Source organism: Lissotriton vulgaris (assembly GCF_964263255.1).
Source record: "Lissotriton vulgaris chromosome 8 unlocalized genomic scaffold, aLisVul1.2 SUPER_8_unloc_1, whole genome shotgun sequence".
NCBI lineage: Eukaryota > Metazoa > Chordata > Amphibia > Caudata > Salamandridae > Lissotriton > Lissotriton vulgaris.
Window position 1 is genome coordinate 2,863,952 of NW_028240615.1, and position 16,054 is coordinate 2,880,005.

Below are 16,054 nucleotides of genomic sequence, written 5' to 3' on the forward strand. Positions count from 1 at the left end.
ACTACTAGCCGCAGATTCCTTAACATAGATTATCCCCCGACGCAAGACTGGACACGGAAAATTTTGTTTGCCACAGCATCTCTGCATGCTGGGGGGCGGTACCACATGACTCCGCCCTGATGTTGTCCGCAGGCGTGATGTCAGCAAGGTCACATAAGCCAGGCCCCACCCCCCCCCCGCGTGCGCCGACTTCAGTTTTCTTCTTTACTGCGTGCAGCGCGGATCCGGATCGTGTCCCTGACCTATTTTCAGGTCTTCTTTTTATGCTTTGCGTTGAGGAACAGTGTGCGATTGCCTTTGGGCTTTAAGACGTGTACTTCTTGTGCACGTCAAATGTTGGAGACGTACCCTCACCCCATCTGTATGTGGTGTTTGGGCGAGCACCATGACTTTACGGACTGCAATGCTTGTCAGCACCTCAAACCGAAGTCCCGGTGGGAGCGCCGGATGAAATTGCTGTCGGCCCGCTTGTCCAGGTGGGTGTCGTCCCAGAGTCCGTCCCCTACTTCAGAAGCCAGGAGCCGCCGATTCCGACTGCGGCATCGCCCTTTGCCATGGCCCCAAGGGTCTCGCTTGCCAACTGAGCTCCTGTAGCTTGTCTCTGAGGCCCTGTCCTCGTTTGGCAGAGGGCGCGGGTTCCCCGCGGGACATGCGCCCTCGCCTGTCACCACCCTACCCGGCATTGGGGCGAATAGGGCCCAAATGACAGCCTATGCTGTGGCTCTGCAGGCTTCTTTGGCCCCTCCTCTACCTCCTGAGATGTCCAAGGAACCCTTGCCTCACGCGGGACCTTCTGCGGAGTCGCCGGCGACTTCGAGCCCAGCGCCGGTTCAGCTTCAGGTTGCAGGAGAGTGGTGGTGTTGTTGAGGTGTGGTCTTGTGGGGCTCCCATCTTCGGCCCATGGCGTCCCTGCCGTGCCGTACATCCCTACGGGGCTCCGTGTGGCATCGCAGGAGGTCGCTGGGACTCAGGGCTCGCCCCCGAGTACCCCTCGGTCTTCTGAGCAGGCATCTGCCTTGCCGGAGACCGAGCCGGCTTCTTTTCGGCGCCAAAGGATTTCCTCCCTGGTGCTGGCGGTTCCGCGGGTGGAGGGCGGGGCCTGGATTGCTTTCCCAAGTCCCTCTCGATCCTCTACGCAGGCGGCTGCCTCATATGAGGTCGAGCCGGTGACTTTTTGACGTCGTTCCTTAGCCGTACTGGCTCCGACCCTGCTATATTCTCCTAGGGAGCACTTAGTGGTGGAGTTCAAATCGGCGCCGCCAGTGTCCACTCCGGCGCCGATGGACTTCGAGCCGGCGCCTGTGGAGGACTCCACAGTGTCGTGCCGGGGTCGGATCCTGGACTCGTCTCCGGAGGTTCCTTCCTCCCCTGAGGTTTGTCATCTCCTGGTCTCTTCTTCTCCGGGGACTGGACGCCGTGTCGTTTCTTTTTCACCGGCGCCTTCCAGGGAGGGCTCCTCGCCGTCCCCGCAGCCACAACCCTCGGACCCTCTTTTCCACAGCTCGCTGTTGGATGATCCGCCGGCTTCTCCGCCTTCCCCAGAGCCCCCTCAGGTCCCCCACTCGTCCGCGGAGCCTCCGCTCTTCAGGGGCTGGCCGTTTATCCCTCCAGCTGGACTTAGGGACAGACGGCTTAGTTTACAGCCGTCCCCGATGGAGGTATTGCTTTCTCCCCCGCGGCGCCCTACGGAGGCAAGTGTTGCCTTTGGGCCATTTCCATGTCCGCTGGCATTTTGCGAATGGGTGACCCCTTCACCTCACTCCCTACGAATCATCTGTTGGAAGTTCTCCACCAGGGCTCTTGCGGACGGGAGCTGCTTCTTCCATTTAAAGCTTCGCTCCACAATTCTCTTCTGGGGTTCTGGGGGCGTCCTGCCACATGTGACCCGGTGCCTCTGCCACTCCTACACCGCCACTGTCCTGCTCCGCACGATCCAGTCTGCCTTTCGTTCCACACTTCTACCCAGGGTCCTCTTCTACATGCTGCCTTTCCTTCCTTGCCTTCTGTGTTGTTCCCTCCGTCGCGGGAGGCCCGGTGGTTGGATAGTTGGGGGCGTAACATCTTCGCTTCCTCCAGTGCTGCATTGTGAGCGCTCAACACACTTTGTGTGCTGGCCAGGGCTACCTCCAGCCCGTGGGATTCTGTGGAGTCCCTTCTGTCTCGCGTCTCCCACGAAGGTGCCCGCGCAGATCTGCGCCACCATGTGTTGGATGGTAGGGAGTTGGCCGCGTTTATTCTCCGTGCGGCCTTGAAAGTTGCTGATGCTCTTGGCCGCACTATGGCCAGCTCTGTGGCTCTCCGCCGCCATGCTTGGCTGCGGGATTTTGTTATATTCGGGAGAGTCTGGTTGACCTGCCCTGTGATGGGTTTTTTTTTGTTTTAACACCCACGCGTACTCTGCCATTCAACGTCGCCTTGCGGGGCTCCGTCCTCCTTCCCCTCCATAAGATTGGTTTGTTAATCCTCCGGGGATTGATGCGAGGCGTTATCCCACTTTTTTCCTGGAATCTGGTGTTTTGATTAACCCATCAGTGTGTTCTGTGTGGTTTGCCATGCCTTCGGGGTCCTTGGGTTGGCCCCTCTCTACTGTTGGCTGCTTGTACATCCCCCCTGGCAATTGTGTATTTTTTGGCTGCTTGATAAGCCGACTGTGGTTCTATCCGCTGGTCCTTATGTTCTTGTCCTCTGATGCAGGATTTTTTCCCTAAGAGTGGTTCCCATGTTTTCTTTGTGACGTGTCTTACCCTATGTAGGGTACGTGTAGCTATTGTATAGCTCTGTCCTACTCTGGGAGGGTGTGGACTCCTCTTTGCCGGTTCCTCGCCTTTCCTGGCGTCGCTGTATACCGCAGCTGCAGTTTCTTTGCTCCTTGTCTGGATGTAGCTTGCGCTGCTCCAGGTTCTGTCAATCAGTATCCACTGTATTGCTTGGCCAGATTTGGCATGCCATCTGCGGCATTGTGCTGGGGTGTTTCCGCCCTTTTTTGTCTGGCGTATCGGCCTGGTCCTCTGTCTGGTGTTCCAGGGGGGATAGGATTTCCTGGTATTTTCCTGTGTTCTGGTTGACAGCTTTAGTCCGTCCTATGTATTTCTCCTTTTCTCTTCTGGCTGATCCCACTTCTTTCGTCGGTCGGTTTATGTCCGGAATGGTCTTCCTTTAGGGGTTGTTCTGGATTTCCCTGGCCTTTGCCTTCGTCTTGCGCTCGACTTGGTCTGGGCGCTCTGCTTCATGGTATTGCCAGAGGCCGGCTACGCACGCCTGCTCTTCTGGTCCACGTCCGGGGGCCTTGTGCTCCTGCCTCTTGTTAATGCCTGCCCTTCTTGACTGTGGAGCCGTTCCTGCCTTGTCCGCTGACTCGAAGCTGTGGCGAATCTGCTGTCCCCTTCACTGTGTGTGTTTTCCTTTGCCTCCAATTCTACCTCTTCTCCTTGGAATTTCGGGGTGAATATTTTCTACCTTGGTACTCCTCTGCCGTTGTCTGTCCCTCCGGGGCTTTCTGGCAGATGTCTCTGGTACCTTGGCTGGGCTTGGGGTGTCCTGGCCTCCCTTCACCGATGTCCTTGCTTCCTTCTGCTTGGTGAGGGCTGGGCCGCCCTTCTTGTCCCTATTATACATCCCCTGCTGGGGCCCTGCGTGTCTTCCTCCTGGGAGGCACTCTCGCAGGCCCTCCTCCCTTCTGGGTATGGCTAGAGTGTCTATTCTATGTTAAGGAATCTGCGGCTAGTAGTCTCTATCAGATGTACGAGTTACTTACCTTAGCTCTTTACAGAGGATCCACTCTCCTTGCTGGTGTTGTCTTGGTGGAAATTGTTGTTACTTTTCTGTTCTGGCCTTGTTGTCCTTCACTGTTTCTGGACTGTGGTTGCAGGCCTCTATGTCCACTGTGACATTTTTCACATGCTTTCTGCCCCCAGGGAGGCTGTCGTATTTGCATGCAGGGTTGCTTCGCAGTAGCTATGCTCTGCTCTTTCCTTCTATGACTTTTGGTGCCATAGTGCCTGGTACTCCTCCGGATGGTGCTGTTCCTCACCATTCGTTTCTTTCCTTTCTGTTTAGCTGATTTTTTCGCACACTGTTTCCATATTCTCTCAGTTTTTGTTTGTGATGGCTCTGCGTTTTGGCGTGGAAAAGTTCTCCGAAGAAAATAGACGTCGGCGCGCCGGGGTGGGGCTTATGGGACCTTGCCGACGTCAACCCCGCAGACGACGTCAGGGTGGAGTCACGGGGTACCGCCCCCCACCCGCAGAGATGCTGTGGCAAAAAAAAAATTCCGGATCCAGCCTTACACCTGGGAATAATTCTACGTTAAGGAATCTGCGGCTAGAATCGTCTCTACCAGATACATCGTTACCGAAGGTAAGTAACTCGTACATTCAACTTAATTGTTGGGCAAATTAAATGTATTCAATATTTTTTAGAGGTTTGCTGCATTGTGCTAGTTATTCGCTCGTATAGGAATTTAGCTCAACTATTGTTACTTTGTATGCCTCAAAGATCATTTATGAACACTGATGATTTTTTTTTGTCTTTAGTATGTGTATAAAGCTGAGCCATACATTTCCTTGGAATACAAAACAGTACATGAAGAACTGACCAAGGCCATGACCACCATTCTGAAACCCTCTGCAGATTTCCTAACAAGTAACAAGCTGTTAAAGGTATGTACAGCAACTGCAGGGACAGCCTGCCTCAATTACTAACGTTTATTTAACAATGTTTTTAATTCCTTTAGGAATTTACGGCCAGATTCATCAAGGTAAGGAATTGCGAGTCCTTAATAGCGAATTTTAAGGATTCGCTATTAAGGACTCTCACAACGGGATTCATGTAGGAATCCCACTGATTCCTTATTTGCGATTAGCTAATTGCTAATCGCAAATAAGGAATAACTCCCAATTAATTCCTATGGGCCTAAATGCCCATAGGAATGAATGGGGAGTCATTCCTTATTTGCGATTAGCAATTAGCTAATCGCAAATAAGGAAGCGATTTCAAGGGTGCCAGGGGTGTCCAAAGGACACCCTGTAGCACCCCTGAAATGTAATCTACATTGGTGTTGCGCACACACATGTCCAAAGGACATATGTGTGTGTGTGTGTAACATGCAACTTAGAAAAATGCATTTAAATTCCTTTTTCTAAGTTTTCGCTATTTACCACAAAGTTTGAGCTCGCGGTAAATAGCGGCCCAAAATTGCGATTTCGCAATTTTAAAATGGTTCATGAATTGCATTTAAGGAATCTCAAATAGAGATTCCTTAAATGCAATTCCTCGCAAATGTGCGATTTCTTTAATAGCGAATTTTGCATTTGGGATGATGAATCCCAAATGCAAAAATTGCACTCGCAAAAGGCCAGGTTCTCAGAATCTGGCCCTTTGCGAGCGCAATTAAGCTTGATGAATCTGGCCGTTAAACTAATTCCTTCCTTTTTTCCGTATTCTCCTCGGTTTCCAAGCATGCCCATTTTGAAACAAGAGTATGTTTATGAATCCATGCTGTTTTCTTTACACATCCTGTTTATGGTCTGTATTGAATGATAAATGCCCGATGCTTCTTCCCACATGATATCGTTAAATGGTATGCAAGTAAGTATTGTAGATGATGAGCAGCATTCATTTTTTAAATAGGAAAAATCTGTAACATTTACATTCAGTGAGGAGCCTGCCAACACATGCATTATATTGTGCTTATTAGGTGACAAACTGTTTATTCATAAACTATCTTGTTAAATATAGAGCTGACACTCCTGGTAGTAGCTGGTGTATATCCATTAAAAAACGCTGGTTCTGGAAAACACCCTTTTCTAGGTAAATAATTCCTCCACTCTTGCCCATGGATTGCCTTTGAGAGAACCGCCCTGTTAAACTAGTCCCTATGGATTTAGAACCCAGAACCTTTTCAAAAAGCTGTTCTGATGCGTTATAATAAACCCAGGATGTACACTGTCCTTTTCTGCTTTGAAACATTGAGTATCTGTGTTCCTTGTTATGGTTTTTCTGTTTCCTATTAGAAACTGGCTTTCTCTCTAGACATAAAAGACTTGCTGTTTCATATTAAACTGCATTGGTCTACTTTATTTGAATGATGTGATCTTTATTAGGTTTTTTTTATCAGGCAATGATAAGAGTATTCCCATACCCTGTTAAATGCATGACTCCAGTAAAATTATACAACCCTGCATATCCACATACATAGATAACTCCTATTTGATATTCTGTGCTGCACAATCTGACCATCGGCAAGTCTATTAAAAAAAAAGGTTAATCCTCCCTCGCCTCACTTGATACAAGTCTTAAAATAGTGAATGCATCAGTTGCTCATGAAAAATGCCCAGACCACTCAAAGTTTTGGCCAATCATCCCTGTCTTTAAAATTAAAGTCTGGAGAGCCCACGTAGCCTGACACGGGGCCATCCAAACTCTTTCTGGCTAAAATGATCAAATAAACTGGTCATCCACAAAACATGTCTATTAAGGGAAGTCTTCGATATAATTCTGTACTGAACTATTCTCTCTTGTGCCTTAAATTCATTATGGACTCTAGACTAACTCTGTTTGTAAACTGGTTGAGCTAATCCAAGTTAGTTCCTTGCTGTTCTTCTTGTCTCTCCTAGTGATCACCTTCCATCTATGGAAATGCATCTTCTGTTTCTCTCCTTTGTTCTTCTTTTCTCTCCTAGTGATCACCTTCCATCTATGGATATGCATCTTCTGTTTCTCTCCCTTATTACTTTACCTCTCTTCCTCCATCGTGCTTTGAAGTGGTCATTTGGCAAGAAGTACGCCCTTTATAAAACTCCTTAAGTAAAACAAATATATCCATCCAACTCCATTACTAGGCAAAGCAGGGAGTCATTTATAAGGGCATTGGCAAGAACGGCAGTCCCCGTCAATGCATTTTACTCTTTGCTGCAGAGCTGCATTGTAAGGACGCAGCTCTGCAGCAAACAGTATTCATTTTTTCTTTTCAAAATGAAAAAAAAGAAATGTTCTCCTCACCCTGGGAGCCTTCTATAATGGCTAAAGGAGCATTAGAATGGTTTTACTTTTCCTTACCTCCAGGTTTTACCTGGCGGTATGGAACAGTAAAAAATTACAACATGGCCGCCCATCTAAATTGGGTGGGCGGACATGTAGCCATTTCTCCAACTGCCCTTCCTCCCCTGGGCCATCAGAGAAGTTTGGCCACGGCGGAGACAGAGTAGTATCTGCTGTGGCCAAATTTAGGGTCCTCCTGCAATTAAATTTGTTGGGTGGAACACTATATTTGTGGGGAGGAAACTCCACTTCTGTTGGGACGAAGTACTCTCCATTCCAATATATAAATCAGGCCCTAAGATACTTACCCTCGGTAATTCTCTTTCCGGTGGGCACACTAACTCTGCATTCGTAACAGCCCTCCTACATTCCCGTTCTGTGGAGTGGCCTCTTTATAACACTTAGAGGTCCCAAGTTAAGAATCTTTACACTGGTACTCACAATAGTTTCACTCTATGCATTTGAGGGTGCTGAATGAGTCAAGCAAGAAACTGACGTCAGCGCGCAGGGTTGGCTCTCACTTCCAAGCATTACAAAGCCAGCTTGGAGTCTTATGGTGCCACCTACTTGTGAGTGTGATCATTGCTGAAAATGCTTCTATCGCCAGTGTGGCACCTTGCAATTATTCTAAGGTGAGGAATTTGTAGATAAACCGAGCCTCCACCATAAGGAGTTTTACCAGAGGTAAGTAACTTGGTCATCAGTGCAGAGCTATTATGCGGATGGACAGGAGTGATCTGTGGATGCGAATGTATGTATTTTGTTGTGTGCTTATGTATGTTGTTGTGGTCTATTCACTTGAATAGGTGTATCATGTCAAATAGAAAAGTTTTAATTGATTTCCTATTAACTCATTTTGTATGTTTTAATAAATGGTAGGGTTTAGATTTTACATTTATTTAATGTCGTATTTTTTCAGTATTTATTGTAGTGGTGATTTAAAACCTCTGCTATTGTCCACTGCTGCGATTAAAATTTTCCGAAGGTATTAAGTTTATCATGGCTGAAAAAGAATAAAATAGTATCCATATAGTAAAATATTTTAATCAGCAGTTGGTGCTAAGAATTTGAAGTGTACATTTACTAAAACATTTTTGCTTACCCATTCCTAACATAAATAAGTACATACCAATGAATCGTGTTTCGTACAATTGACAAACATATTTTGTAGTTCATGAAAAAAGTTGTAAATATGTATATTTCGACTAGTATTTTTAAGTACCTGACTGAAATATTCACGGTCTGTGTATCTCTAAATATGCCTTAAATGGACATGGATTAGCAATTCATGGAAATAGATTAGTGTGGTGAAAAGAGGTGAATGGAGACCATAAATCAGACCTTTACATTTTCACTTTCAATATAACCCCTTTGCTTTAGCTTTGTTTTTAGTCTTATCCATTAATAACCAAACAATCTGCTGACAACAACTAAATCTTTTGTTTTCTTTTTCAGTATTCCTGGTTTTTCTTTGAATTGTTGATAAAATCAATGGCCCAGCATTTAATAGAAAACACTAAAGTTAAGGTATGTAAAAGCTATGGACCACTATGTGAAGTTTTGCTTGCAGCGTAACGTGATTTGTTTTGTTGTAACAGGGTAATTGGTCGGATTCCAAACATGTTTATCCAGTTGATGAATTCGAAATATTCAATACTCTTCAGCATGTTTAAGGTGCAAACCCCACTAGTGGGTGAGCACATCAAGGAGTGCGCCTCAGGAAAGAGATGCAGCCCTCAACTGAGGTGTTTCTTCAGTATCATTGATCAGAACAGTGCAAAACTTACTCATTCCTCTGTTGCACTGGCAGTAGAAGAGAGGAGCTCTGTAAGTGGCTACAGTGGCGTAGCTAGACCTATTGCCTCCTGGGGCGATCCCGGAGTTTGCCGCCCGGTGCAAATAAGAGCGGGGGTGTTACTCGACAGATGTCTTGTTCTTGTGGGGGCAGGAATTGGTAGTCTTTGGACGACTTGCTCACCTCCACCGTCCCCCCCAAATAGAGTGCCGCCCTAGCTACGCCACTGAGTGGCTTCTCCTTCTTTGCTCTTCCTCTGGGGGCCAGGTATGTGGGAGGCCAACCCATCGATTCTTTCTGAAGATTCTTGGGTGACAGACACACTAAGGGGATGAAAGTGTCACCAATGCCCAGTGAACAATCCTAGCTTCAGACCTGCGCAGGCAACAGTGCTCCTAACCCTCCTCCATGCAGTGGAAGCAGATCCCACCACTTTGTGTCAGTCCTAGTGTAAGAACAGGAAAGTGAGTATGAAAAGCCTGTGTTGTGTTATTGATACCTTGCAAGCCCTTGGAGCACTCTGCTCCATCAATTCCAGCAGCAATTCCATGAACATTAAGACAATTTTTGGGCAGTTTTGGTCCATTAGCAAGTTCTGTCTAAACACAGTTAACTGGAGTTGTTTATACCTCGCCATCAGCAAGCCTTGCTCCTCTTATCTTAAATCTGCGCCATCTTTCTTCATTGCACAATCGGCTTCCTGGTCTGTGAGGGTCCACCAGGGAGAGCCGCTATGCGAATGAAGTGAAGCAGGGGGTAGGTGTTATTTAGCATGTCTGTACTGCACCATATGATATAATTTTGGGCATTCTTGTATATATCTAAAGACCACAGCTTTTTTTAGGAGCAGAATGGCCCCTACAATGCCCCCATTCATTATTTTTAACTTACCTTTTACATGTTTTTGTAAATTTATGTTTACCCATGTCAGTCAGTCCAAGGACAGGACCATACCGAGGTGAAATGACAAAGCCTATTATAATGAATAAAACATTGATGCTTTGTGTTGGCATTGTGTAGGTGGTTAATATGCCTAGAGTGGTTTTAATGGTATATAATAAGAAAAATAGTCCAGTCTGAACTAGGATACTCCGTAGACCATCTGATTCATTGCAGCGACCTGCAAACAAGCAAAACAGGAACAAAATAAAACTGCTGCAGACAAACCGGAAGGCACAGTTGAAATAAAGCTTCCAGGAACCTTTGGATTCTTTAATTATGACTTTGCGACAAAACCTGCCATTACGTTTTATATGAAGCTTCAGGCTGATCTGAAATAGCCATCCTAGAATATGAGCCATTTAGGTTTTTACGAAGTTTGTTTTAGGACTAACCAAAATAAATACCTTCAATTATTTCACTCTTTCCAAAATAGAATGCCATTGTCGTGCTTGATCCAATATACCTATACTTTCAATGAATGCAGTTTTGTATAGAAATGCTATTTGTGGTGTGATAGCTATTATAGTTCTAAATATCCTCCACCCATGATTGCACAACCCCACAGTCTGCTGAACTGAAGTGTAGCTTAAGGTTACTTTTCTTTTCCGTTGTCTTTTTTATGCTCTTTTCAGTTTCTGACAAGCGGAAAACACTTAAACGTTTCCAACTGTAAGTATCAGACCTAAGGTTAAGATTGCCGTGTCTTACTCGAATGTAAAAACTGATATTTCTTACCACAGGTGAGATAATTGACAGTTCTGGGAAGTAGATTATGTTGTAGGTCACAAAGCAAGGGCTGGTGAAAATATTGAAACACCCAGATGCCCAGCTCTCTACCATGTGCACCCTCTTCCTTCCCACCCCCTGTGAAAAGCAAAACCACATTTATTTAGCAAAGATGAGCCTACACATGTAGCATAGAGAAGGAGGAGAGTCCAAGCGTTCATAAAAATATATACCAGTGTGTGCGCCCGATTTCAGGTTTCTGCAAAGGGAAGTACGACAAATCTCTAAGGAAAACTAAGCAATATGTGAAAAGGATAATAACTATGAATATTATTGGCCCTCAATCTAAAGGCATATATAAAGAAGCAAATTGCGTCAAATTACCTATGTTGCATTCATTTGCAAATTCAAATATATGAGGTACTTTTCTTCCTGAAGCTTGTCTGTCCTCGTTCTTTGATCAATCATGATGTTGAGGTCTGTACCCATTACACACATGTTCACCTCTCTTCATGGCTTTCTGTATCCTAATGCCGGGGTTACTACCCTTTGACAGGACTCCCGTCAGCTCCCTTTTCCAGATTTTACTTTTAAAGAACATGGATGGTCTTGCCTCATTCTCTCTTAGGAACTGTAGTAGCTCAGCTTGGTGACCTGGGCTCACAATAAGCCCCCTGCTCATCTCAGCCTGAAGCCGAGGTGATCTACTGGCTCGGTTGAGCAAGTGTGTCTAGTAATAGCTGCAGCTGCCCCGGGTCGTCGGCCTCCTTGGTTGCAACCATTCCTCCTTGGCTGTGATGCTGCGTGATGCCCCACCATTTCCTGAAAGGTCATGCAGGGTTCAAAATCTGAGAAAATTCCCAAATTTAAGGGGCAGATGGTAATTTCCAAATGGTATGCTTTAGTTAGATTTCACCCTTGCGTGAATTTGAACGATCCCTGCAAATTATTTTATTACACTGCAAACACATTCTTCTCTTGATATTTTATTATACAATATTATCTCAAACAGAAATAGGAAAAAATAAGTTAATGTTAAAGCCGGCTAGTGCGACAGAACTCCCACGTTGTTTTGTAGCTACCCAGCTGAATGTACGCGAATGAAGTGCCAATAATGTATCATAAATTCAGGCTTCCAAAAATGAGAAATTATTTTCATATGCAAGGTATGGGCTGCCACAAGGACTGATTTAATCTAAAGTCGAGTCCTATTAGTAAATATCTCAACCCTTTTTATAATCTTTATTAACTTTTTGTGCCTCTCTGCTGCATTTAGCAGACGTTCCCCAGTTTGGACCCCAGTATTGTTTAGGAGCTCTCATAATACCCTGCCCTTAGTTTCATGTTGGATTCCATGTCTCCACCTGTAAGTGAGGGTTCAGGGTGTGCCCTTATTACCAAGTTTAAGAAGATGTTTTCAGTAACTGGCCTTCGAGCAGTCTTCACTGTTGAGTTTGAAAATAAGCTTGCAAATGGCTAAGTGCTTGGAAAACGTACAACTGCCATTGTATGACACATACGCAACAGTTGCTGTAGCACATTAAGTTGACAGAATAAAAAGAGATTTTGTGTACCACAGGAACACTTTCTGCCTTCATGAATAGAACGCTTACCTATATTCTGGGCTTAAAGTAAAGCTTGATCGTCATAGGGTTCAATTAGGGCTTGGGGAGAAGTATACTCGACACTTTTTCCAGATCACACTCCTGTTTTCCCTGGAACTCTTCTGTGCTTAAAAGAGATGCCCCCACAAGGCCCTCTTGACTTTTCTGCAGTGCCAGCCTTTTCCCACCCCCCTTGAACACGTCCACTTTGACACCTCTTACTGACACCATTTTGCGGCCAGCCACAATGCCCGGGACATTCCAGGATTCCCATTAGGTACTCCTCGCACTACCTTTGTGACCCCTGACCTCAGAGGTTTGACGGTCAGTCCACCACAAAGTATATGGCCCTATGAGAGCCACGCGCTCAGGTCCACAGCCAAGCTCTCAGCTGTTTGTTTTTTATTAAATTAGCACAGTTAGTTAAAACCATTGCGTTCAAATGTCATCATAGCGCTGTTACCACGTTAAAAGCAAAAACAAAGAAAATCATCACATTTAAGTTCATATACATATTACTGACGAGGCAGTTATGTAGTTACTATTATATTCACGTGACAGGTTTCCAAAGCCAAGGATAACATAATTTGGTACAGGGATACTAGGACAGGGGGTGAAAAAAGTATGTGATAAGTTTTTTGGGGGGAGGAACTGGAAAGGCGGGGGCAGGAAGGGGTCAAAACAGATTGTCCAAGAGTCTCACATATTTTTCAGCCCTTACACGCACTTGAATCTCTAGGGAAGTAAAGCAGAGGGCCGATGCCTCCCAGCATGTACTGGTGCCCCTTTTTAAATATACAGGTTTTAAAATAAGTCGTCTGGGAGCGTCAAGGGCGGGACAACAGCACAGAAGATGCAACCATGATTCAGACTTGTAGTTGCACAGTCTACAGGCCCCCTCCTCACTTGTTGGAGCCCATCGGTTGAAGGCAGTGGAGCGCAAACTTGCAGTTTCTTTCATGTCTTTATTGTATCGTGTCCGGTGTGCATAGTGTAGTTTGTAACATTTCAGTTACCATCTAACCGTGAAAAGTGTAACTGGTAATAGTCTGTCGTTTGCTTTTGTCATACAGTATGAGCTAAAAATGTATTTTCAGCGAGCGGCAGGGATTCTATTGTCTGGCTCACTGCTTGGCCTTGGACAACCCCAGAACTCAGTGTTTATTTGCTTTATTCTAGTCGCTGCGCAACCAGAGGTTTCCTGCTTCTTATCACCACGCGGTGGAGACCCTTGTGAACATGCTCATGCCTCACATCACACAGAAGTACAGAGAGAACCCAGATGCCTCCAAAAACGCGAACCACAGCCTCGCTGTCTTTGTGAAGGTAGGTGCACCTTTGGCTCGACTGTCTAGGGTAGTTCATGGTATAGCTGCTTTATCGTTAGCTTTGTAGAGTGCCCTAAAAATATGGAGGGGCATGCTTGAGGGTTTGTGGTTTTTTGTAAGAGGTTTTCCTGTGATTGTTCAGATGTCAGCATTTCTGATTCCAGGCCCTGGGCACTGCCTTCAGATGTCAGCATTTCTGATTCCAGGCCTTGAGGACAGGGGCGCAGGAGATTTAAAATTAAAAAAATCGAGAGAATTCAAATTCCCCATTGACTTTTCGCATGCATGTGAATGGTAACTTCCGTGCTCCTCGGGGACAGTGCTGTGCCTAGAACACGAATGGAGAAAGGAGGTGAACAATTCTTACACTCAGGACTTTCACATATTAAGACTCATTTTCAAGATCCATACCAAATGTCGTCCCGACAAAAACATTGGTGCCCCCACTCCAAGTATAACAAGCATTACACTCGCAAATGCCTCCATGAATGTGAAAGCGCTGCATGGGCGCTAGTAAACAAACAAAAATCAAAACAATAAGTAAGCGCGGCCACTATACTTAAAGCGGACTGCACTGCTAAAATAAATAAAGAACCATGGCTGCTATAGTTAAAGCGGACCGCCATTACTAAATAAAATAAAAGCCGGCGGCGTTCTGCGATATAGTGGGTAGAATAGGGGCAAATCATTAAACAAAATTGTGCTCACAGCCAAGATAAAGCAGACCGTGTAACAAGACAAGTAAAGGTCTAGTGTTTATGGGAGGTAACAAATGCAGACAAGGCGGTATCAATGAGGGACTAACAAGCCTAATAGCGACTTGGAAGCCAGCGTTCACGAAGGACAGTGACACAATGCAATTAAAAATATGGGCGCATAGTGGGCGGGCTTCAAAGCTATATTCCAAAACTGCATGCCTTGCAGCAGCGCATGCGCTACCCAGGCTCGACCTACAAAAGGTGTACACCACCAGCTCTGGTCATGTTCCTTTGATTGGGTGTGGTGAAAGCAACAGTACAAAGCCAAATGAATAACATTCCTGCAGTGTTTTTTGTTAACCAATTTTATTGAGTTAAGTCGAAAAGAACGAAACAAAACAATTGTTTCAGCAGCATCATTCAAGGCACATGTGCAGTTCCACAGCAAGCAATCACTCATAGCAGTTAAACCAAGCCCGTGGTAATCTCACCATTCACGCCGGATTCCCGGGTGCTTTTGGGGGCAACCACTGGTTGTGTAGATAGGCTGCTCTTGAGCGCACCCGACTAGTCTCTCACGCCTTGCTGACACAAAGGAGAGATGTGGGTTTTTCTAGGCGTGCGCAGTCTCTCTATTTGCCACTAGGGTGGCCGTGCCTATCATAGTTCTCACACCTTTGGTGCACGCATGTCTATCCAGGATTCTTAGCAAAAAGATCTTAGGTGTCAAAACAAGTAGTCTTTTCAGAGCTCTGGACAGGGATCTGGAGCCAGTATCCCTCTATCACTGAGCATTGCCAGACCATGTGAACAAAGTCAGCGTATGGCAGTCGCACCAGAAACGTGGGTTTCGAGACCCGGCCAGCATAACATCCCTGCAATGTTAGTCCATCGAGAATATCCATGATCTCACAGTAGTGCCCAAAGATTAAAGTCCACAGGAAAAATAGCTGTCATGGTAGAAAATGTAATTTGTCATCAGTACCACAAGGATAAAAGGCTCTAAAGTCCTGCAGAACATTATCTTGACACCCCTTTGTATGCCAGTGTTTGTTTTAGAGTGAACAGATTTAAACATAAAATTGGGGCACTCTTAGGCATAAGAATAGGACAGGCGAGGATGATTTAAATAAGAGACCTCTAACATAATGTTACTCCGCTCCGAAGATGAGTATTTTTGTGATTCTTCTTCATGGCAATTGAAATATAAATTTTACATGCAGACTTATTATCAAGTAGGCAATTTAAATTAGTTCTGCCAAACAATACTGCCCTGAACGCAATGAAACTCTTAATACCGCTCTTAATCTTGTTAACACACTGCCTTAGGAAACAGCATGGGAGCTACAACAAGTTGCAGAAGAGGTTGAGTCCATGTTCAGAGATCCTTTTTTGTAGCCTTGCTGCTCTTAACATAGGGGACAGTGGGAAAGCACCTCTTGATTATATTGCTGAGGCTTCCTTGGCATGCATTTATTTAATTTTCTGAGGCCTTTGGGGATACCAAAACAAATGCCCTTAAAACAGGTCTGTCCCAGAAATTCTGAGACTTCTGGTCGTCGTAGTTTATCCCATAATTGCATATATGCTAAATCGAAACCCATCTTAGAGAATCTGACTTCAGTCAAACCTTCTTTTTAGAAAAATGCTGCGGCAACAAATGAGGGACAGAATGCTGAATAAATCAAACATTCACCCCCAGTCGAAATCTAGGTTAAATCCATCGTTCCTTTGCTCAGAACGCCTCCCGAGTTTTTAGGAAAGGCGACAAACTCAGTCAGTTTTTGACTGCATCTGGTTGTTTTATTTTTTTGTAATTTAATTGCTAAAAACCGTCATGGCTTACCCTTTAATGGGTACTATTATTGATCCAAGGTCTCAAAAGCAGGAAACCTATTTGGCTTATTAATTTCTAAAATGATG

The 16,054-nt window shown here is 45.4% G+C and overlaps 1 protein-coding gene across 9 annotated transcripts in view; it reads left to right on the top strand.

Moving 5' to 3' along the window:
- Positions 1–16,054, top strand: part of DOCK9 (dedicator of cytokinesis 9) — a 1,255,128-nt gene that overhangs the window by 801,237 nt on the left and 437,837 nt on the right. For all 9 annotated transcript variants that reach the window (XM_086947866.1, XM_086947869.1, XM_086947867.1 and 6 more), the window contains exons 26-28: positions 4,533–4,658; positions 8,494–8,565; positions 13,285–13,431. In XM_086947866.1, coding sequence (XP_086803992.1) covers positions 4,533–4,658; positions 8,494–8,565; positions 13,285–13,431 — 345 coding nt within the window. The remainder of the gene's footprint in view (positions 1–4,532; positions 4,659–8,493; positions 8,566–13,284; positions 13,432–16,054) is intronic.